At 42.1% G+C, this 23,679-nt stretch overlaps 2 protein-coding genes across 2 annotated transcripts; one reads left to right on the plus strand and one right to left on the minus strand.

Annotated features, from left to right (window-relative positions):
• Positions 1-405: 405 nt before the first annotated feature.
• Positions 406-17,489, plus strand: etnppl (ethanolamine-phosphate phospho-lyase). The gene is made up of 13 exons (XM_038731736.1): positions 406-660; positions 1,175-1,293; positions 1,791-1,950; positions 3,222-3,296; positions 3,421-3,514; positions 10,727-10,843; positions 14,059-14,141; positions 14,280-14,505; positions 15,124-15,278; positions 15,527-15,616; positions 16,275-16,405; positions 16,563-16,633; positions 16,794-17,489. Exons 1-13 carry the CDS (start codon positions 587-589, stop codon positions 16,893-16,895), a joined length of 1,497 nt encoding a protein of 498 aa, XP_038587664.1. The 5' UTR covers positions 406-586; the 3' UTR covers positions 16,896-17,489.
• Positions 17,490-20,922: 3,433 nt separating this feature from the next.
• Positions 20,923-22,706, minus strand: ostc (oligosaccharyltransferase complex subunit). Its single transcript, XM_038732394.1, has 4 exons — positions 22,485-22,706; positions 21,957-22,050; positions 21,616-21,813; positions 20,923-21,475 (listed from the first exon to the last, which is right to left on the minus strand). Exons 1-4 carry the CDS (start codon positions 22,621-22,623, stop codon positions 21,457-21,459), a joined length of 450 nt encoding a protein of 149 aa, XP_038588322.1. The 5' UTR covers positions 22,624-22,706; the 3' UTR covers positions 20,923-21,456.
• Positions 22,707-23,679: the final 973 nt, after the last annotated feature.

Genomic DNA, 23,679 nt, shown 5'->3' on the forward strand with positions numbered 1-23,679 from the left:
GCCCTACTTGCTGTTAGTCTTTCCAGTGTTTCGCCTGGTGCTTTATCTTTAACGAATCACGGCGACTCGACGCGCAGACTAAAGAACGATCGCTTCTTTCTGATCTTTGCGAAAGTGTAAAAGCGTAAAAGGCTTGATATTGCACCGCCAAGCTTCCATGGTGACGACAGGATAGCGTCGGTGCATGACCGTATTTTTTAATTAAGTGGATTAATAATGAATCAGCCTCATGCATAAATCATATAACAATAGGCTTATGGCATAGTTTTACGCATGATCCTTGCTGATGAAGATACAGACACATAGAAATCTGTTATCTCTGAGAACAAACAAACAAAATGAATGGCTAAAATAGCATATTTAGAGAGCTCGAGGCGTATTACGAGGTGCTGTCCTCGACTCATCTGCAAATTGTCAGCTGTAAAAGTCCGACTAGCGAGAGAGCTGCGCGAGCTGCGGCTCTGAGGTTTTCGTGAGGTACTGTCCGCATGTGCGCGCGCGTGCGTATAAAGCCGGATTGTTTCTGCTTGCGCTGATGTAGCTAATCTTCGAGTCGGTGGGAAGGAACGAGTACCTCGTCCTCCAGATGGAACACATCAGGATGTCTGCGGAACAAATAGAGAAAAAGAAGACGATAGACTTGAGGAAGAAGCACATTGGGTAAGATAACCGACAGTCTTCACTTATATAACGCCACGAAGTTTCCAACTAAGGAAACTCTATATTTTTTTATAGAAAAAGGACAGAATGGCTTCTTTCGTTATTAAAGTCTGTTATCTACAGACTTCTACTAGATGCAGCATGAAATAAACTTTCTTACACCAAAATGTCAAGAATTTGTTCCACATCAAACCAAATATTATATCATCTATGAGTTGTTGTTTATCAACTAGTTCATATATTTGTACATAAGCAGCTAATTCAATAAGTGCAAGTAAAAGAAGTAACTGTAATTTGATTCGAATTTTGATTTGACAGACTTTAACATACTGTATTTTATCTGTAGGTTGCAGATCATTTGTTTGCTTTAAATTGGATTACAGCTGATGATTGCTTTTATAAAACCCTGACTAATTTATTTTTATTAACCCTGTACAACATAAAAAAAACGGTTTACACAGAGTGAAGGGCACAGTTTGCACATATGGGAATATTAATATTCCCTTATTTGCAGGCCATCTTGTAAGATTTTCTTCAGCCATGACCCTATCAAGATCGTGCAAGCCAAAGGCCAGTACATGTACGATGAAAAAGGACAGCGCTACTTGGATTGCATCAACAATGTGGCTCATGGTAAACACACATATATGAGCGCACACATGCAAACGCACAGAAATATGAACATCAAATCTTTATTTACACCACATTTATGTCACCACTCACTCACACAGAACATAATCACATATAGTTGTTCTGTCTTACATGCAGGCAACTTGTGTCAAATTTGGAATCAAAGTTAAAGATGTTATATTTGAGGAGTGGTTTTCACAACGCATGAGCAGGATGACTTGACAAACTTACCTGCTCTTCACAGGTCTTATGTAATGTACATGTTATTTGGAGTGACTCCTACAGGCAGAAGCAGCAATGTAAAACAGGATGTCTTCTGGCCTACCACATTCACCACTCTTTAATTTCAGCATATGGCCCTCAATTATGTGCCTTTAATATTGTTGTCATGGTGTGTTTTGCTCAAATTACGGTCATATGGTTTAAGGATGCAAAGAGTTTTTGCCCTGAATGTGAGGACCAGTTCTAATCCTGTGTGCACCTTCTCATTCATTTCTCAGTGGGCCACTGTCACCCTGATGTGGTGAAGGCAGGAGCTCAGCAGATGGAACTGCTCAACACCAACTCACGTTTCTTACATGACAACCTTGTACTGTATGCTCAAAGGCTGCAGGCCACCCTGCCCAACAAGCTGTCTGTGTGCTACTTTGTCAACTCTGGGTATGCCAGACTTTTTTTTTTTCGGGCTGTCCATCAGTTGGTGTTAGTGCAGTCACAGTAGAGGCAATTAGTGGAGGTTACTTCATTGACATTAAATTAGCATTTGATTCAAGTCTTTATTCATATCTACCTTAATGACTTGAACTGTATCTTGAGGTGGACTCAATATGAGCAATAAAGTTATGCAGGAAACAGCTGTTAAGCACAAAACACTGCACATTGTAAGATTAAAAGGGTGTAGTCCAAACATGTACGACTATGAAGTACTCAAGAAGAAACAACATATGTTTTAAGGGAGTAAAACAATTGTTGCACTGGATCATCCTCCTCGGAAAAGCCTCCTGCTGGTCTGGATGAAGTGTGATAATAATCCTGATTTAGGAACTATAATATTAGTATACTGAACACTGAAAGTGAAAGTACCAGATCAGCATCGGACCAGTCTGGCTGATTAGTTACTTATTTACACCACTTGCTGGAGTTCTGCATTGTGAACAGGGATTATCTTGCTTGCATTTGATTCCAGGCTGAGTATTTATCACTCACAAGGAAATAAATGGTTTGAGAGAAGTTGTAAACCTGACGAGGCGTTATCACTGCTAATTTTTCTAAGATCTGTACAATAGTGCAAAAGTGCAGTCAGATTGTACATTGAAGACAAGGAGGATACACAGACACACACACACACACACACACACACACACACATATATATATAGAATATATATATATACTAATGTTCTGTTAAGATTAATTATTTAACAATCACACATGGGTGTTGGTCTGTCCACATACTTTATGGTGTATAAAAAACAAGTTAATATGAAGGACAAGATGTATTCCCAATCAGGTTGCCAGCTCTGTTGTTTTGAAACATGATTCCATTTTCTATGTGCAAAACTGGCACAGTTCGTTTAACATGCCAGAAGCATTTTATGACGTGTAAGTTTTGATACAGTAACACACAGGTAGGGCAACGGCACCAGAACAGGATCATGCTGGTAGTTCGTTATCAACAGTTTTGTTGACGAGTTGACCATGCTATAGAAGTAAAGAAAATATGTCTCAGGGTCAGAATAGCCTCATTATCTTCAAAGATAATTAAGCAAATTTAATTACCAGTATTAATACATAGGTATCACCTCATATGCCCTCATACGTGGAAGTAAAACATCAAACGGTGGCTGACGTGCCAGTGATATCCATGGCTTCACCTGTGTATTCTGTGGTGACTGAGTAACTCAAAGTAACCCTTGCTCCTTTGAACTACAGCTCTGAAGCCAACGACCTGGCGCTTCGTCTAGCATGGCAGTACACAGGTCACAAAGACATCATCACACTGGAAAAGTAAGTGCAACTGCCTTGTCATTGTTCATTGTTGTAGATAAATAATAATGAGTGGTGAAAGTCCTTTTATTCAGCCATTTCTTTATGATGTTTATGATTACCCTGGCCTTTGCTTTGTTTGCAGTGCGTACCACGGCCATGTCTCATCACTCATTGACATCAGTCCTTATAAGTTCCACCACCTGTCAGATGTTGAGCAGAATCAATTTGTCCATGTGGTGAGTGCTTTTTCTCTCCCGGTCTGCCTGCCTGCACACTATTAAAACAACATGACTCAACTTGCACTACTGGTCTTTGGCAGGCTTCTGAGTATTCCCCCCTGCATGGGGATATTTGTGTGTATAAGAAAAGAACGACAGACACATGAAATCCAAGTACGTTTTACAACAAATTCTGCAGGGCAAGATGTAACCTTTGAAAAAAAGGCATTTTACTGATGGTGTCACATGCAAGAGTTTTAGTAATGTTCTAACTAACCAACTAGACTAAATTATGAATGTCTTTTTCAAATGAAAGTTTTGGTTTGACCATTTCAATCAACAATTTAAGGGGTAACTCACTCTTTTAAATGTTAAATAAAAATGGTCCCCCTTGATGATCTCATCTGGGTTATCTTGAGTTAGGCTTGACACAATCTCAGAACGTTTCGGGTTACGTATGTAACCCTTGTTCCCCGAGAAGGGGAACGAGACACTGCGTCGGTGTGTCACACGGCAGCCACATACACCTTGAGTGTGGATGGGGAAAGGCCAGCAGAGAAACGGTCCTGGAGGAACTCCAGTACCATAGTTACCGGGCAGGTAACTGGGTCCACCACCCGTTCTCTACACCAGGTGGCAAACACATTCCACTTCAGGCTGTACGTCCCTCTCATGGACGGGACTCTGGAGCTGAGCAGCGTCTCGACTGTCCCCGCCGTTAGGCCTGCCTCCAAGAACTGGGCCCCCTCAGGGGCCAGACCCACAGTCTCCACAGGGCGGGGCAAGGGTGAAAGACCTGGCCCTCCGCCTGAGACAGCAGGTCCCTCCTCAGGGGGACCTGCCGTGGCGGGCCTTCGAGGAGCAATATTATGTCCGAGAACCACACTCGGGCCGGCCAAAACGGGGCTACCAGCAGTAGACTGACACCGTCTTGACGGACCCGCTCCAGAACCCCCGGGAGCAGAGCGACTGGGGGCAAAGCATACAGGCGCACAGACGTGGGACAGGAACCATACAGACAGGAAACGAAGGCATCTGCTCGTAACCCGTATCAGACGGAGCGGATTTCCCCTCGGGGAGAATCCCTTGGATTTTAGCCACCACTGCAGGGCTCTCATGTGCGGCAGGCCAGACGGGATTACGCTGGACGCTGCTGCCAGGAGACCCAACACCCTCTGAAAGTGTTTTACAGTGATGGTGCGGCCTAGCTTCACTCTGGTCACCGAGGACAAAATGGACCCGACGCGTGCAGGCGACAGGTGGGCCCGCATCGTCGTTGAGTCCCACACCATCCCTAGGAACGTAGTCGGTTGGGCGGACGTCAGCACGCTCTTCTTTGCGTTGAGCCGCAGCCCCAAACGCTGAAGGTGGGTGAGGAAGACATCTCGATGCCGAACCGCTAACTCCCGAGACTGAGCCAAGTCGTCGATGTAGTTTAATATGCGGATGCCCTGGAGCTTCAGCGGGGCCAGAGCTGCATCCATGCATTTGGTGAACGTGCGAGGAGAGAGTGCTAGGTCGAACGGAAGAACCCGATATTGGTAAGCCGCACCCCCGAAGGCGAACCTCAGGAACTTCCTGTGAGAGGGACGGATGGAGATGTGGAAATATGCGTCTCATAGATCTATCGTGACAAACCAATCTTTGGATTGGATGTGACTGATGATGGCGGGGATAGTGAACTGGTTAAGGGACCGCAGATCTAAAATCGGACGCAGTCCTCCGTCCTTCTTGGGAACTATGAAGTACCGGCTGTAGAACCCGGACTCCCTGACTGGCGGGGAAATGAGTTCTATGGCCACTTTCTCCAGCAGAGAGCGAACTTCTTGTCTTGGCTCTGCTTTGAGTGCACCGCAGTCCAGACCACCCCGTTGAATCTGGGGGGGCGGACCCGGAACTGCAGCCTGTAGCCCTCCACGACGGTGCGCAGGACCGGGAAATGTTGACAAGGCCCCGCCAAGCTCCTGCGAAATCCGCCAAGGGAACCAGCCCCTCGGGGCTTATGCCTAGGTCTCTAGCGGCATCCTGAAGTGGAGGTCCGCCAGGGAAAACCTGCCGAAAACCCGTGGTGTGTGAGCCCAAGCGCCTCCGGACTGCGGCCCCTCGGGGCGGGCAGAACGGCGCATGCTCGCTGGAGGCTAGCGCGTCCCAAACGTTGACACGGCGGGATAACAGCGCCTGCTGTACCGCCTCGAGTCCCGGGTGCGCTGAGGGGGACCTCGAGCAGCGACACTCTAGGAGCTGGATGACGGCTGGGACCGTCTCTCTGCAGCCGCCTCCATCCTGGACCCAGACCGGCACGGGAGATACTGCTGGAATGCCTCCCCTTGCGTCCTGGCATGCTGGAACCTGCTGACTACAGCGTCCACCGCCTCGCCAAACAGGCCCGAGGCCGCGACCGGTGCATCGAGCAGGAAGGTCTTCTCCCTCTCCTGGATGCCCGATAGGTGCCGCTCCGTGGCCACCAGCGCCAACATGGAACGGCCGATGGCACGGGCCGTCTCTTTCGTAACTCGGAGAGACAAGTCCGTGGCTCTGCGGTGCTCAGCAACGTCCTCAGAGGGGCCTCCTCCCAAGTCCATGTCTTTCAGCATGTCAGCCTGGTATGCCTGCAAAACTGCCATTGTGTGCAGGCTGGCACCAGCCCGGCCCGCCGCTGTGTACGCCTTGCCCACCAGAGCAGATGTCACGCGACATGGCTTGGTAGGCAGCCCTGGCTCTTTAAGGGACGACGCAAGGCCGGGTGAGAGATAGCTGGCCAAAGCATCCTCAACCCGGGGCATCGTCCCATAACCAGAGCCCTTGACCCCCGCGACGTCACTATAAACCCGGAGCAGGGGAGTAGTCAAACATGCTGAGAAGGGCTTACCCCAGGATTTGCACAACTTGTCATGCAAATCCGGGAAAAAGGGCAGAGACCGGCGTGGAGGCGGCGCTCGGCGCTGCAGGAAGCACTCATCCAGCTTACTGGCAGCCTGTGTGTCTGGCATGGGCTGCGGCCAATCAAGCTGGAGCTTGCCCACTGCTCGTGTCACGTTCCATGACGTTGCTCCAGTACCCGGAAGTCTTCCTCCTCCAAAATGCTGAGCACATCCAGCTCCTCAGAGCCGGACAGCTGCAGCCTCTCCGGGCTCACACCCCGAGCGGGAGAAGCCGAAAAACGGGCTCCCGAACGGGGAAGAGGGGAGCTGGAGCCAGCAGACGAGGAACAGGAAAAAGCCTCAGCAGTCCCGATGCCGTCGGAAATGTCGCGCTGGGAGGCCCATGACCAAAGCCACCGTGTCGCCTCAGCGACCGCTGGGCCCGAGCCACGGGGAGAGCGCATCTGGCCGTGTCCGGAGAAAAGAGGCACACAGGACCTCAGCACCCTCAGGGGCAGGGCCTCGCAATGGCCGCAAGCAGCCCCCTCGAGAGCTGCCTGGGCATGCGGCATCCCCAGACAGGAAACACACAGGGCATGAGTATCCCCAGCCATGATGTAGCGCGGGCATGGAAAGACACACTGCCTGAACTGCTCACCAGCCATCTCTTCTGCTTCTCCTTCCAGGTAATTCCGTACTGTGGTAGCTTTCTTCTGAGTAGTCTCAAACATGCCAGCGCGCCTGCTGAATAGAAAAAAGCTAATGTGTCTGGTGTGCCGCGTGCTTATATACGCCTCCAGTTATGCCGTCACACGCTAGCTTCTAGCTGCTTCTAGCAACGCCAATAGCATTGGAGTAGTTTCATTCATTATTTCAGCCCTGCCACGCCCAGAGGTGTTCCCATAGTGTCGTCACCGACGCAGTTCGAGTTCCCTCAAAGGGGAACTCCTCTGCTCTCATCTGTCTACGATTTAGCCTCAGGGGGCAATGGCCAATCTTTAGGGGCTTCCGGTGTAGCCATAGTAGTTTACAGTCCGATCAGCAATAGCAGAACCCATCTTATAATGTCTTAATACGATTTGAATGTAGATACATTTTAAAAAGCTAATAAAAAGATAACCTCTATCCTAGATTGATGAAAAGCTAAATATTTTTTCAGACGATAGCCGATGGGTTCCGCCTCTTTTCCTTTCCACACTGACTGTTTACCTGCATGCAACCAAAGACTGCTCAAACTTGACTACTACTGAATGTTACCAAAATCTTGTCCCTTGCCTACAGATCCTGCATTCTTATGCAGATATCTGTTTATTTATTTATTAGGCTTGACACTTGGAATATTTGACAGAAAACCTTAGTTGGACCATGATGTTTTGTAAAATAAGAGAATTTAACCAAAAAGAAAGGTCTGATAAAACATGCTATTTAGTTGCATTATGTATAATAATATAAGCTTGACTGATACTAGGGACTAAAAATCAGGATATATCTTATTTTAATCTGCCACTCATAAGTTCCCCAACTAACAACTAACAATAAATATGGGTATGACTATGTATATTTTATTTTAAAAACAGCACCACTTTGAAGTAACAGTATTTTGTTAATTTTGAACCGTTTGAGAAGGACAGTCTGCAATCTGTGACCAGACAAGCTAAATGTAAACATCCAGAGGACTTACTGCATTATGTTGTGTGATTCTGGACGTTCTACTCTGTTCCATGATAGTTTAGGTGTAGTTTGATATGGTAGCTTGTGGAATCCTCAGCTAGTGTTACATGTCAAACGTGGGGCAATTTAGTCTGTTTCGCCAGATTGCATATTTTATTCATGATCAAAGACCATAAGGAACCAAGCTGTCTACTGATGGTAATTCACTTGTTACCTGACAATGCAACGTGATAGTGATCTTGCAACAGAGCAACACTTGTCACATTCTGGAGAAACATCTTTTGAGTAGTGCAGTCCATGCATCACATCAACTGGATTAACCTGTAGCGTAACAGTGAACCAAGCATGTGGAATCAAGTGTGTTAATAATTTGTGATACCTTGAAGAAGCCATGAGCCGGTCCTGACCTCCCTTTTGCCCTAAGCAAATTCTGCCATGGGGCCCTCCTACCTGACTCTTGAGCCATGTAAACAAATTGCGATTGCTGCATAGTCACTATTGACACCACAGTGCTCTCAATGCAATCATCCCTTCTTTAATAAAACAGTCTGTCTTTCTAATGAGCCTGAATGTAAACCTCTTCTAGACTTGGCAATAGAGTAAGGAAAATCCAGTGCTGGTTAGAAGGAACCTCTGCGCATTAACTCAGTCCTTATAAAGTCTGTTAAGACTGTGGGCCAATCTGCTGGGCCATTTGGTGGAGCAACAACTGTTCCATTAGGATCTGAGCTGCATCTGATTCTGGCTGTATCTCTTCTACCGACTCCCCCAGGTCCCATTTATACATTTTCAAATGTAAAATACTGTTTAAACGATGCCCAGTCGCCCCAGCCATTCAATATTTTTGTAGTCAAAAGTGTTGATCCACTGCTTTCCACCTTGCATTAGTTCAGAGTTGTAACTTGACTGAGAGACAAATTATTATTATAATTGTTATTGTCTTGTTTGTTGTAAGTAGTTAGCATATAGGACAGTCTGGCTCTTGCTGACAGTTGCATTATACTGAAACACAAACTTAATATTCAAGCTGACTGCCAGCAACAACCAACAAAAATTCAGATACACAGTTAACAAATCTTGGGCAATTGTGTGCAGTGCGTACTGTCCATGACTACTGGCTTGGTAAAGTAGTCACCACCCAGCAGCTTGAGAAACAGGTTGGAGACAAATTTGGCCTACCTTTCTTCTCACCTTTTAGGACAACAATTTTTATGTTGATGCTCCCGGATCTCCCTTGAACAGATCTGAAAGCTTCACTGTATATAATATGTATGACGTGTCTTCTAGTGCTGCAAGTAATGATTATTTGCCGATTGTTATCTCAGTTAATTGATTAGTTTATAAAAAATGTCCAAAAAACTGTGAAAAATGTTGATCACTGTTCCCAAAGCCCAAGATGACGTCCTCAAATGTCTTGTTTTGTCCAAAGATATTCAGTTTACTGTCATAGAGTATTAAAGAATCCAGAAAATATTCATATAACAATATTCACATTTAAGTCTGAGAAACTATGGAAGCCCTAAGCGGCCATCAATTCAAATATTTGTTTTCCCGTGATAACGTGATAATTATCTTGAGATCTCAAGATAACAAATGTTATTTACAGTGATAACAGTATAATTTTCTTGTGATCTCGAGATAACAAAACAGTAGTTTAACACGGGGGTCAGCAGGAACATTTCTTAAGTGTGTGATCTTGAGTGTCACTAATTAGCTCAGTTGGTAGTGCACAAGACTCCTAGTTATAGGGTTGCCTGTTTGATCCTCACTGAAGGTAAAAAAAAATATTTTTCATAATCCTCTTCAACAAAGTTCTTATGAAGAGACTATTTCCCATGCTCACAATAAAGCATGTGTCTGGACTGTGTGCATCCTATTGGTCCACATTCATCTATCTGGACTTTTCATTTCCCAGACAGAGGAAATTCCTGTGCTTCTCATTCAGGGGAATCTATGTAACTTTAACATCCTGATGGCTATTTTGGAACCTTTAAAATATCCATCAGGAAATGTGTGATTGGATTACCCTGAATCTCTTCATAACAACTTTGCTGATAATAAAAAACACACAAAAAAGAAGAATAAAATGTATTTAGAGCAGGAGTCAATCTTTGGACTTGAAGTCTACCAAGTGAGCTAACCAGTCACACTGGAAAGTTTTCAGAAATTATCTTGAAGAAATGCATCTGCCGACTCCTGTATTCAGCTATGGCTTATTATCTCGAGACCACGAGATAATTATCCCGTTATCATGGGAAAACAGGGGGAAAAATATTTGAAATGATGGCCGCTTAGGACTTCCATAGAAATCAGAGAATTTTTTTTTTAATTACCCAAACCAATTAATCACTTATCAAAATAGTTGGCAATTAATTTAAAAGTTCACCATTAATCAATTAATTGCTGCAGCTCTATTGTCTCATTTCATTTTCTCCCACTGTACAAAAATGGAGCCAATTAAAATGTTTTCCTGTTGTAAGTTGCTCCTCTATTTTCGTTATGAATTGCATTCAGGCACGAAGGTGTCCACCAACACTACTGCCAAATATTAACAAATTTATCATATAAACTGCCATTTTTGTAATATTATTTCATTTGCTCTTTTTTTTTTGTGAATGTGCACACTGTGGAAATGGGACGCAGCCCTGACCTGTAAATCTGCTTTAGTAATCATTTCTACGTCTTGTCCCCTATACAGGCTCCGAGCCCAGATGTTTACAGAGGCAAATACAGAGTGGACCACCCTGATCCTGCCTCAGCATATGCAGATGAAGTCAAAGATATAATACACAGAGTCCATGAAAAAGGAGGCAAGGTATGTTGTTGTGTTATGAGTTATTACTCTACCTTATAATGCAGAAATAACCTTTTAATGGATGACTCTCTTTTCAAGGAAATAAAGTCTTATGCAATGTTATAAACTGGTTTGCTAATGTGTGTTGTTATTCAATTCAATTCAATTCAATTTTATTTATATAGCGCCAAATCACAACAACAGTTATCTCACAGCGCTTTTCATAAAAGAGCAGGTCTAGACCGTACTCTATGATGCTATTTACAGAAGCCCAACAGTTCCCACCAAGAGCAAGCACTAGGCGACAGAGGCAAGGAAAAACTTCCTTTTAAGAGGCAGAAACCTCGAGCAGAACCATGGCTCAGGGTGGGCGGCCATCTGCCTTGACCGGTTGGGGTGAAGAGGGGGAGGGGGAGAGAGAGAGAGAGAGAGAGAGAGAGGTGGAAGGAGAGGAACAGAGAGAAAAAGAGAGGGATGGAAGGAGAGAGAGAGGGGAGGGAGGCAGTCTACACAATATACACACAGAGGTACAGACAGTAAAGGTGATGTTGCTATACACTAAATGAAAAATGGTACAGATATTTATAGTAGTGTTAATGGTAACAGTCATAATGTTAATGATTATAATAACAATAATAACAATAGGACTAGTAACAATAGTCGTTGCAGCAGAGGGTGTCGAGCAGGAACACGGGGGCAGCAGGTGACCCGCAGCCACAGATTCAGACTCCACAGCTCCAGAGCCAGAAAACCTGCAGGAAGTGATAGGAGGAGAGAAGAGAGGGACGAGAAAGCACAAGACTACCAGAAAGGGGAGAAGTTGTGTTAGTAACATGCAATAATGGGATGAGGTTGCATACAGAGGGAGAGAAAGTAGAGGAGAGAGGAGCTCAGTGCATCATGGGAAATCCCCCGGGCAGTCTAGGCCTATAGCAGCATAACTAAGGGATGGTTCAGGACTCACCTGAGCCAGCCCTAACTATAAGCTTTATCAAAGAGGAAAGCCTTAAGCCTACTCTTAAATGTGGAGATGGTGTCTGCCTCCTGAACCCAAACGGGAACCTGGTTCCACAGGAGAGGAGCTTGATAGCTGAACGCTCTGGCTCCTAGTCTACTTTTGGAGACTCTAGGAACCACAAGTAACTCTGTTGTTGTAGCTCTGGTGGGGTAGTAAGGTACTATGCTGTACTTTAAGATAAGATGGTGCCTGACCATTGAGAGCTTTGTAGGCGGTCCTTGAAATTTGCTTAATGTGAGACTTAAACGACATGTCCTGATCAAAGATAACTCCAAGATTCCTCACAGTGGTGCTGGAGGCCAGGGCGATGCCATCAAGGGAAACTATATCTTTAGAAAATGCGTCACGGAGGTGCTTAGGCCCCAGAAAAATAACTTCAGTTTTATCTGAGTTTAACATTAGAAAATTACAGGTCATCCAGGTTTTAACATCCTGAAGGCACATTTGAAGTTTAGCTAACTGATGAGTTTCATCTGGTTTGATCGATAGATATAACTGAGTATCATCTGCATAACAATGAAAGCTTATGGAATATTTCCTGATAATATTGCCTAAAGGAAGCATATATAAAGTGAAGAGGATTGGTCCGAGGATCGTTAACATGTACAAACTGAAATCGATCTGATAAATAGGACTTAAACCAGCTTAGAGCGGTTCCTTTAATGCCAATGAAATGTTCCAGTCTCTGCAATAGGATCTGATGGTCAATGGTATCAAATGCAGCACTAAGATCTAATAAAACCAGTATAGAGACAAGTCCTTTGTCTCATGCAATAAGGAGGTCGTTAGTAATTTTCACCAGTGCTGTCTCTGTGCTATGATGAGCTCTAAATCCTGACTGAAAATCCTCAAATAAACTATTGCTCTGTAGAAAGTCACACAGCTGTTTAGCAACTGCTTTCTCCATAACCTTAGAGAGAAATGGAAGGTGAGATATAGGTCTATAGTTGACTAAAACATCCGGATCAAGTTTGGGCTTTTTCAGAAGAGGTTTAATTATAGCTACTTTAAAGTACTGTGGTACATAGCCTGTTGATAAAGATAGATTGATCATATCTAGTATAGAGGTGCTGACTAAGGGTAAAACATCTTTAAGCAACCTAGTCGGGATGGGGTCTAAGAGGCAGGTTGATGGTTTAGATGAAGAAATTATTGAAGTTAGTTGGTAAAGATTGAGGGAAGCAAAACAGACTAAACATATATCTGGTTCTACAGCTGTTTCTAAGGTTTCTGAGTTAAGAGATAAGTTGGTGCCAGTTGAGGGCAGGTCTTGGTGAATTTTGTCTCTAATAGCTAGATTTTTATCATTAAAGAAGCTCATGAAGTCGTAACTACTGAGAGCTATGGGAATACTTGGCTCAATAGAGCTGTGACGCTCTGTCAGCCTGGCTACTGGTTATTGAGATATACAAACAAAAACACATTGACACATGATTCTGGTGGTGCTTCTACTATATTATTTAAGTTGTAAGCCAGTTTTGTAATTTAAAAAAAAGCATGATAACTATATGTTATATATGTTACATATGTATAATATGTTTTTTTCAATCCTGACTTCCATGCCTTGCCTTGTTTCTCGCCTTTTATTTATAAATATTCGTCTCCTCTTTGTCCCCTTTTCTCTTCTTCACTTTTACTCCAAAATCTCAGGTTCAGGCCTTGGACTTTGGCTTTTAGTCAAATCCCAGACCACAAGAACATGTGTAGGGGACTCTTATTGTCCAAGCTTGTTGGCTCTTAAAAGCTCAACCCAAGGATATGCCAGCGCTTCCAGTGGCGAAAGGGACGGGATTTCAGCCCAGAGATTTTACAGAATGTCTTTAGCAGTTTCTGAAGGATGTTTGTGCAGACATACAGGAGGCAACCAAAATTAACAAAAATACAACAACACTTTTTTTGTGATTCTGGAGAGGTACATGCATGTGATAAAATGCAGCACCCTGCTTAGAATATAGACAACTTACTTTTTCTTTTACTATTTTCAAGTAAATATACTGAGGAAATGTTAAATTTCTCTCCACAGTGACCTACTTTAACATTTTTTTGTCCAAGCATTACATAATTGCCTCTCTTTTAATTGTGCACTGCCAACTGAAAAGAGTGACACACATATGAAAGAGGGAGCTGTACAGGTCAAAGATGCCAGAGGTCTTCCTCTTTTCCAGTCTATAAATCTGGCTTTAGATTAAGAGACCTGATGTGTTTTTCTCCTGTGCAGATTGCCGCCTTTGTTGCTGAGTCACTGCAGAGTTGTGGTGGGCAGGTCATTCCCCCTGCCGGCTACTTTCAACAAGTGGCAGAGTATGTACCCAAGTTACTGCAGATATTCATTCATGTTCATACTCAGTATCTCATATTCATTGTTGCATTTATGTGGCATGTACCTCACCAACAGAATGAATAACTAACAAGCGTTTATCTCTACACCTATGTCTGCAGACATGTCCACAAGGCAGGGGGTGTTTTCATCGCTGATGAAGTCCAAGTGGGCTTTGGGCGTGTCGGCACCCACTTCTGGGCTTTCCAGCTTCAGGGAGAGGACTTTGTGCCTGACATTGTCACCATGGGAAAGCCTATTGGCAACGGTCATCCCATGTCTTGTGTGGTCACAACCAAAGAGGTGGCAGAGGCCTTCCTGTCAGCTGGAATGGAGTATTTCAATACAGTAAGAGCATTATGTAGAATAATGAAGAATTGTGCAAGAAATATAATAAAAATTTTATTTTGTACCATCCTTTCCCTTTCAGGAAAGTTTTTAATATACTATATATAATATAATATGTATTAGAAAGGCAGATTGCAGAGAATACATTACGTGATCTTTGCTTTTTTCCCCCCAAGTTGACCAGAAATGGCACTGACCTCATCCTTGACGTGACGTTAATATTTGCCAAGCGTATTGACGCATCTGCTTTCCACATCATGGGGAAAAAATACATTCTGTTCAAGCCATTTCTTTTTTTTTCATTGACTGCCTCAGATTACAGTTATTTCCTGTTAAAGGAAACAAGTTGGGTTAATAATACAAATGTGAGTTTCTTTCATATTGGATTTATTTTCCAGCCAGTTTGCTGCGGTCAGTCGCACACTGCTGAGTGGAGTGTGTTGGAGCGATCATTTCTATTTTCAGTTTAGCATAAATAAAAACACTGTGTGCTGCCCATGTGACATTTTGCTATATATTTAATACAGCAAACTGTCTTATGGCTCTGTCGTCCTGATGAGCAGCTGATTTCCCAGGTGGTGTAATCCTTCCTCTGTGTGTGGGTTTTGAATTCCTCAGTTTGGCGGTAACCCAGTGTCGTGTGCCATCGGTCTGGCCGTCCTAGATGTGATTGTGAAAGAGGATCTCCAGGGCAATGCACTGCGTGTGGGCCGATACCTGACCAAACTGCTGGAAAAGGAGAAAGAGAAGCATCCACTGGTTGGTGATGTCAGGTGAGCTAACACACACACAGGAGGACATTTATATTAATTAGCTCTGTGCATGTCCTGTCAAACTCATCCAACTTAACTTAAAAGGCTTAATTTGGTGTATATTCCTATAATCCAATTATAAGTAAAAAGTAGTATAAGTAATTTTTTGGGAGACAACTTTCTGTGCATGACTATCTTAAAAATAGCTAAATTCTAACATTGCTTAGTACGTAGAGGTTGTAATTGTGTGTTGGGGTCATGTCCTGCAGGGGCCGTGGGCTGTTTGTCGGGGTGGAGCTTGTGAGGGACAGGTTTACTCTCACTCCTGCGACAGCAGAAGCCCAAGAAGTCATATATAAGTAAGTGTACATTTACGATTATGGCTACTGTAAAAGAACACGGATCTCATACCACACAAAAGGCTTATTGACTTCTGGTGCGATAATAAAGTTGAGTTGAAAAAACTGCATCGTATGCACTCCTGTGTATAGCGTTTGAAAAGTGAGCGCTTATTACAGCCTCCATTTCATTATCTGGCCGTGATATCTCACTTGTGTAGGTGTTTCATATTCAGCTTTTCATTACTAAGACATCAAAAATCAAGTTCACACATTGAACTTGAAAGTCACTAATAACAACCGTGTAATGCCTTGTTAAAATAAAAACCTAACTCTCAGCCTGCGTGGTTTTTTGGTTTTTAACACAAGGTTTTGTGATTGACACACTTATTACATTAACAAAGACTGCACCCATTGGTGGTTCACTGCCATGACTGTACACCATAACATTATGACCTCTGACAGATGAAGTGAATAACAATGGCGCCTGTCAGTAGGTGGGATTTATTAGGCAGCAAGTTAACACTGTGTCCTCATAGTTGATGTTAGAAGCATGGAGGATGTGCAAGAGGAAGGTTTCCTTCTATGAGTAGTCAAAATTTCTTCTGGGAAAAAGGCATTTTAAATTTTAAATTTGTAAATCGATGCAGAGCACAGAATAACTCACGGTTTGTCCCAGGCTAAAGGAACAGCACATCCTTCTTAGTGCTGACGGACCTCATCGCAATGTGCTCAAATTCAAGCCCCCGATGTGCTTCTCTATGGAGGACGCTGACCTGGTGGTGGGGAAAATCGACAGCATTCTCACAGGTGCATAGCATTTCCCCATTACTTTTACTTTTTTTTCTTTGTGGTGTGGAGTGGTGTTGCTGGGACACCCTGTCGTCTTTCATTATTTAAAAAGATCAAGGTGTGTCACAGTAGTCTACCATTACTGAAAGAGCTTTCAATCATCATGTGTTTTCAGAGCTTGAGGCGGCGTTAGGCTTGAAGTTGCACAACGCATTGAATGTTGAGAATGAAAGCACTAAAAAACAGGTTTGTGTGACTCTGCCCCCTGTTTTAAACTCTTTCTCTTGCCTAAATTGTATCCAGATATATGTTTTACAACCACAACAGATGTCTACATTCTCATGTTTTTTTCCCCAACCTCTATGATTTTTATTTCAAATTTATCTCTTCATGGTTTTATTTCAAGCTGCCAGCTGATGAAAATGGACACCACTATCACAGCGGGTTAGCACACAGCAAAGGAGTGAGTCAAGGAGTTCCTCAACGAACCAAACGCCTCAAGACATAATGCTGCTTATGAACAGTCAGAGCTGTGAACGGATGACTTTATCTTTTATATAGTATAGTATATATATAGCTATATATAGTATAGCTGGTAAGAGGCATTATTAACTTGGGAGGTGACCAAACGCTGGGGGAAAAAGTAAAGTCCGTAAGCATGTAACCTAAATTAAAAAAAATAATATATATATATATATATATAATAATATACTGTGTGTGTATGAGACAGAAGTGTCTTCTCAGGTATAATTTTTGTAATTACACTTAGGAATCAAGCCACTTGTTCATGTCTATTTTGGTTATATATGTGCAAAAACAGTTTCCTAAATTATGCGACTCACAATGCTACACAACCTGTAAGTTTTTTATTTTAACTTTTGCTAACATTCACTTTATGATTTTCAGGGAGTGATAACTTTATAAAATCAAAGCGTATTGTGTCAAAACAAGCAACGATGCCTTAATGTGACTTGTGGTATTTACGTATAGCTTTTACTGATTATTATAAACATTGCTCACTGTAGTTGCAAGTGTGGAATACCGTTACGCATTTTGGGGTGCATCAATCTGTACTGAATAAAATCCTGGGTGAAAAATCTTGTATGTGATTGTTTTTCGACCCACAAGGGGAATTTTGACCCTGAACTCTGCGTTCTAGGAGGGTCGGCTTGAACCAAGTGCAAGTGGAGTATATGTACATGAACTGTTCTGAGTATAGGACTACAGCGCATCTTTTTCCCGTCTGCTTCAGCCAAACAAACATTGATAATGTTTGACAAGTTTGCAATTATTTTGTAATGTTCCCATGTTCCTTCTTAATCGAGGCTGGACGCTGTTCCCAAAAGCTGAGTTTGTGACTTGCATGTCATACAGTCAAAGAGAAGCCCTTCCTTTGCTGCTCTGAGAAAAATGAATGTGATGTATTGACGCACATCTATGACCTTCATAAAACAAAAAAACAAAAACCAAGATGTTCTCTCAGTCTCTGGAGGAGAAGATTTGGCCAAAGTCCTGAGCTGTTCTCCAGAATGTGTTGAGGAGCAGACAGGAAGCAAGTGACCCACTCAACAGTGTGTGGGAAGTGCCATCTAGTATCCCAGCAGACAGCCCAGACAGCCCACTTTATTAAATGCAGATAATTACATTTTTTTTTGTTAAATAAGAGCAGTGAAGCTTATGCATAGTTGTAGTAGGCTAGTATTAGAAAGACTTTGTCAAACAAAATTGTATTGGATATTTTGATTAATGTACTTCACATCAATTAACTTAATGTGTTTGATGGTTTCAGGTAGTTAAGCAATATTTCCTCCCCTTTTATTACTTTTAATATGTGGATCCATTTTATTTTACTTCCTGGTTGCATTAAGCACTGATGTACAGTATCATATTTTGTACCTTTGTGCAGTATTTACACCTGGGGAAGTACAGATGGGAACAGCATTTCCCATGGAGCACAGGGCCCTGTTTCAGAAAGCAGGTTTACAAACTATGGGCCTAACCCTGAGCTCTTAGTTGATCAAGCCCGAGATGGGAAACTCAGAGGTTTCAGTTCCTGAACAGCTGATCAAAATTTGTTCCACTCTCAGTATGTTCCCTCTGAGTCAAATACATGCGTGAGGAATGAAAGAAAGCCCTCATCAATGGTTCAGTTCGGTTCAGGAGTAGAGAAAGAAGTCAATCATTTATTACATTTTATTCAGCTTCATCAACTCATTCAGCAGACTTGAATTTCCTTAATGAATGATAAAGCGTCTCACTGTATGTTACATTTGATATTTAATAGATGGTATATTTATTCAGCTATAATCTGACAGTGACAAATAACTGAAGATGAAAATATGAAAATATGGATTAAACAGGCAAACTTTACTCACGGACCTGTGATTGTAAAGTCCCAGTCCAACCCAGTAATAATTATGTTGGTGGTTTGCAGTGTAAAATGTGTCCAGGTTCAAACTGACTGTACATTTGTAGACTATTTGTATATATATATATTTAATTAAATACTGTCAAAACACATTAGATTATAATCAGATAATATTCAAAAACTCAACCTTTAACCTACATATAGTCCAGTATCAGTCAGAGTTGTTTCAGCTGCACCACAATCATCCTCACTCACAAACATTCTTAACTATGAATGATAACTATGATAGGAATGTAGTGCTATAGGGCAACTTACCAAATAATGACAAATGATTGTTCATTTATCAGTTACAGCTTCATACAGAGAAATGTTTCAGTGCAACTGTTGCCAACCTGACAGCTGCCTTCATTCCCACAGAGTCAGTGTTGATGTCCAGAGTTCGTCTCTGTCTAAGTCCTTACATCGATGACAGGTGGATCATAGAAGCGGTCATGTTAAAGATCCTGTTTAGGTAATCAACTAATATCTTTTGGTTTTGATGTTTCTACTTCTGCAAATTAGTAAACGGGTGTTTCAGACAGCTGTGTCAGTCAAACGTTGGGGTGTGTTTGTGTTAACATGTCAAATTTTAAATCTCTTAAGAAAACACCTTATCACAGGGAGAGTAAGTGATTCTGCAGGATTGTTGACATTTGAACTCAACTGCCAAACGAGTACAACCCTCCCTTCAGTACTCCCTCATTAGTTTTTACTATCATCCCTGCTCTGCTTCAGGACAAGCTCTTCCAGCTGAGCGTGCCTGACTCTACCTACAGGTGGATCAAAAAACTTCCTCTCCATCAGAAAGTGGCACCTGAAGCTGGCAAAACATGTCTGACTCCAGGACTATGAGCACCGGTGTGGAGAAAGGAACTGCTTATGATCCGAAGCAGACAAGCTCATCTGTGAAGCACGGTGGAGGTACTGTCATGGCTTGGGCGTGCATGGCTGCTTCTGGAACAGGCTCATTAATATTTATTGATGATGGAACTGATGATGGTAGCAGCACATTTTGTCTGCCAATTTACAGAGAAATGCATTGAAACTAATCGTGAGGAAGTTTATCATGCAGCAGGCCAATGACCCAAAGCACACGGCCAACACAACAAAGGACTTCATCAGGGGAAAAAGTGGAAGGTTTTAGACTGGCCAAGTCAATCACCTGACCTTAACCCCATAGAGCTGCATTTCACCTCCTTAAGAGGAGACTGAAGGAAGAAACACCCCAAAACAAACTGAAAGAAGCTGCAGTAAAAGCCTGGAATAGCATCACAAATGAAGAATGCAACAGTTTGGTGATGTCGATGGTTCGCAGGCTTGAGGCAGTTATTGCAAGCAAGGGTTATGCCACCAAATATTATATATGTTATTTACTTATTATTGTCGTTATTATTTGTTCCATTACTTTTGCTCACATAGGAATGCTGGGGTCTAATTCAAACTGGGGTATGTCCTGAGTTGTTTAACACATCTAGATGTGAATACCACAAAATGAGAGCAGAAATTCTGAACTCTTGTCTCCTACTCATCTTTTGATCTTAAACCCAAATGTCTTCAGTGAACAACAACAAAGGAATTTGCCTTACCGTTTGACATATTTGGGTTTTTTTTATGCACATGTAAATAAATTATTATTAAGATTATTCTTCTATAACTTTAATATTTTGTCAGTTTCATATTTTTACATTGATATTTTATGTATATTGTTACTTGATAGTGTAAAAACTACTTAATAATAAAGCTGTCTCAGATTTCTGATTCAGAACAAAATAGTAACACTGCAGAACTGTAAGGTTTTGATCAGAGGTGAAAATTGAATAGGCTACTAGAACAACACTGTCCCACTTAATACTTTCTAATATGAAACTGCTGTCCGCTGTTGTCCTGTTACAGGAGGTTACAGCTCAATACAATGTGGCAATGACCAGGAAACACTACTGTCAGGTATAACTATGCCGCCACCTTCTGGAGGGTAAATTACAATGCTTAAGTGGAAATCACGTCTCCTAAATAAATGCTAACAGGCCACAAACCGTAGATATATTCATCTTGGTCTTGGACCAGTTTCGCTCTTAATACATTAATGTGGAAAATTATGATAATCTGTTTAAGATATACAGGATATACATATGATGGCTCCAAGGAGCTCTGAAAAGAAGATTTATTTCACACCCTTGTACAAAAATGCAACTGTGACAGGTTCAAAGCTTTTTTCAATAATTTCTTTACAAAAAAAAAAAAAAAAAATTCAACATTATTCAGAATCCCCTCTAAATGATTCACGCAGTGCTTATCCTGATTCCAAATCAGTGTTCAGTAACTTCCTTTTTCTTCTCCAGTGACTAATTCAACTGCTGCATGGTACTGCTATCTTCTGTTTAGAGATGTGAAATTAGTGTGCTACAGATGCACTACACTAAGAGGGACCTGGATATGGGAAAATTGGTGATAATGATGTGACTGTGACAAAGTTTAGAAATTTGGAGAAAAGGAGAGGACAGGAAGTCATTGGGTCTAATTTCTTGACAAAGTCCGGTGCTTTCAGTCCTTAATGGTTGTCTGATTATATCAAAAGGTCAAGTTTATCAATAACTTTAGTTGAACTGCCTGCTGGGCCACATGCATTTGATGTCCTCGGTCCATCCAGATCATCTTTTTGTCTTTAGCCCATGAGGTATCCTCTGAAAAGACAAAAGATGAAAAAATTGAGAAACTGTGACAGAACAAATGTCAGTTTAGAGACGCAGAATATCATTTAATATTAACAACTATTACACCCATAGACCTTCTTTTTTCGCCGTGGAAACAAGCTCAGACTTACGGCAGCTTCATGCGCATGAACACTCTGGCCATGAAGAAGCTGAGGAGAACGCTGACAAAACCGATAAAGAGCAACAGGAAGCGGTTCAGTTTGGGAATGTTTGGTGCATTAGAGCGGTCCAGGATTATAAAGCCCAGGCCTCCCATCGTGAAGAGGAAACTGGAGGCCAGTCCCTCCATAATGTACTGCCCGTTTACTCTGAAAGTGGGGAACACGCTGACATTAGCTATGCATTATCTTGAGTGATTAAATTACTCAACCAATACTATCCAGGTTCCAACACCAACTGGCTCCTGGCCTTAGCTGTAGTTTTGTTTTCACAAATGTTGTGACCGACATACCTGTATGCCAAAAAGGCCACTGGCCGTTGGTGTCCATGCTCATCAGTCATTGAACCCACACTTGGTGGCTCTACAATAACATCGTAGATGATACCTATAATGTGGGGGAAGATTTAGTTGGAATCAATCACAGTGTAAAACAACGTAACGTTACGTAAGTCTAAGCAGCGTTATTAATTAGAATATTGATCATGCTAAATATGACAGACCTACTAAATGTTATTGATACGTTCATAAGTGTACTACTAACGTAATGCTGGATAATAAACACTTTTGCGTATCAAACATTCTACTAGTTTCTGCTGATAGCTTAACTGCTGAGTTAGCCTACTCTCTCTTACATTAGGCTACCTGGGTGCATGGTAGCGTTAATATTACCACCAAGCCGATTTACAAATGCAACCAAAGCCTACAATATCTGACATTATTCCAACCACACATGAATGATCTGTAAATCCCGTGCTACCACAATAAAGATGCGATGCTAACAAGCTAGCTAGCCTTGCATCCACGTTAGCTTAACATTACCTCCTGTGATGAGAAAGTAGGACACAATAACGACCGCATACACAGTCATAGCAGACGGCATGTGCAGCCACGAAGGTTTCTTCAGTTTGATGTTAGGGCACTCCAGCACAACAAACGGTATACTGTATAATGTCTCCATGGTCTGTATAGATATTTCCTCTCACTACAATACAGCTGCTGTCGCTGGATGAGCTCCGTCTGCACAGCGACTTTGTTGACGTGTCCCGGAAGTACATTTCTTTACCACAGTCTGCCATTTCCATTTCACTCATTTAATGTGTTATATATATATATATTGATATTATTAATATAGTCCGTGTTAATTGTAATTTTTAAGCATAACTATTTCCCTGATAGTTGTATTCACTTTACGGTACATACTTTAACATTTTGCCCCGCACCACTGGCGTGACGTAAAGCTTCACGTCATTGTAACGTCATTCTTTACGGTCTATGCTCTGAAGCGCTTCTGAAATATTTATCTTTACCCCTTTTGTATCCCTCATTTATTTACTTCTCTACATTTATTTACTTTTTCCTACAGTTGTTTTCTATCTGATTAGGATAAGAAAATATTTTATTAATGTTAATAACGGTCATTTTTGTGTATGTTTTGTTGGGGTTTTTTTGCTCTCTAACATTGTAGCGTACAGTATCTGACAATTATTGTAATTTTTGATAACAAAAATGTGGGGAAAGAAAGCATTGCTGTCGTCATTTCTCACGTGACCACGTTGATTAGATCCCAGTTAACCCGTTTTATAAAATGTCATTAACGTGGATGAGTATCATTAAAATTTTTCTTGCAGCTTGATGTCAGGATGTGGAATTTACTCCAATTTAAAGAGCTTATTCTGTCTTCCCAAAATCACAGCATAAAAATTTCAGTTATACACTGTTAAAAAAAAAAAGGAACACTAAAATAACACATTCTAGATCTGAATGAATGAAATAATCTCATTAAATACTCCTTTCTTTACATAGTTGAATGTGGTGACAACAAAATCACACAAAAATTATCAATGGAAATCAAATTTATCAACCCATGGAGGTCTGGATTTGGAGTCACACTCAAAATCAAAGTGAAAAACCACACTAAAGGCCGATCCAACTTTGATGTAATGTCTTAAAACAAGTCAAAATGAGGCTCAGTAGTGTGTGCGTGGCCTCCACGTGCCTCTATGACCTCCCTACA

The sequence above is a fragment of the Micropterus salmoides genome, unplaced genomic scaffold (genome assembly GCF_014851395.1).
Source record: "Micropterus salmoides isolate LMB-PRFRI ecotype aquatic unplaced genomic scaffold, ASM1485139v1 Ms_hic_scaffold_2, whole genome shotgun sequence".
NCBI lineage: Eukaryota > Metazoa > Chordata > Actinopteri > Centrarchiformes > Centrarchidae > Micropterus > Micropterus salmoides.

Coding starts and splice junctions, on each gene's coding strand:
- ostc (XM_038732394.1), bottom strand. CDS start 22,623: ATGGAGACATTATACAGTATACCGTTTGTTGTGCTGGAGTGCCCTAAC. Junction 22,051..22,484: donor CTACTTTCTCATCACAGGAG/GTAATGTTAAGC, acceptor CCCACATTATAG/GTATCATCTACGATGTTATT. Junction 21,814..21,956: donor GTGGCCTTTTTGGCATACAG/GTATGTCGGTCA, acceptor CCCCACTTTCAG/AGTAAACGGGCAGTACATTA.
- etnppl (XM_038731736.1), top strand. CDS start 587: ATGGAACACATCAGGATGTCTGCGGAACAAATAGAGAAAAAGAAGACG. Junction 15,279..15,526: donor CCACTGGTTGGTGATGTCAG/GTGAGCTAACAC, acceptor CATGTCCTGCAG/GGGCCGTGGGCTGTTTGTCG. Junction 16,406..16,562: donor AATCGACAGCATTCTCACAG/GTGCATAGCATT, acceptor ATGTGTTTTCAG/AGCTTGAGGCGGCGTTAGGC.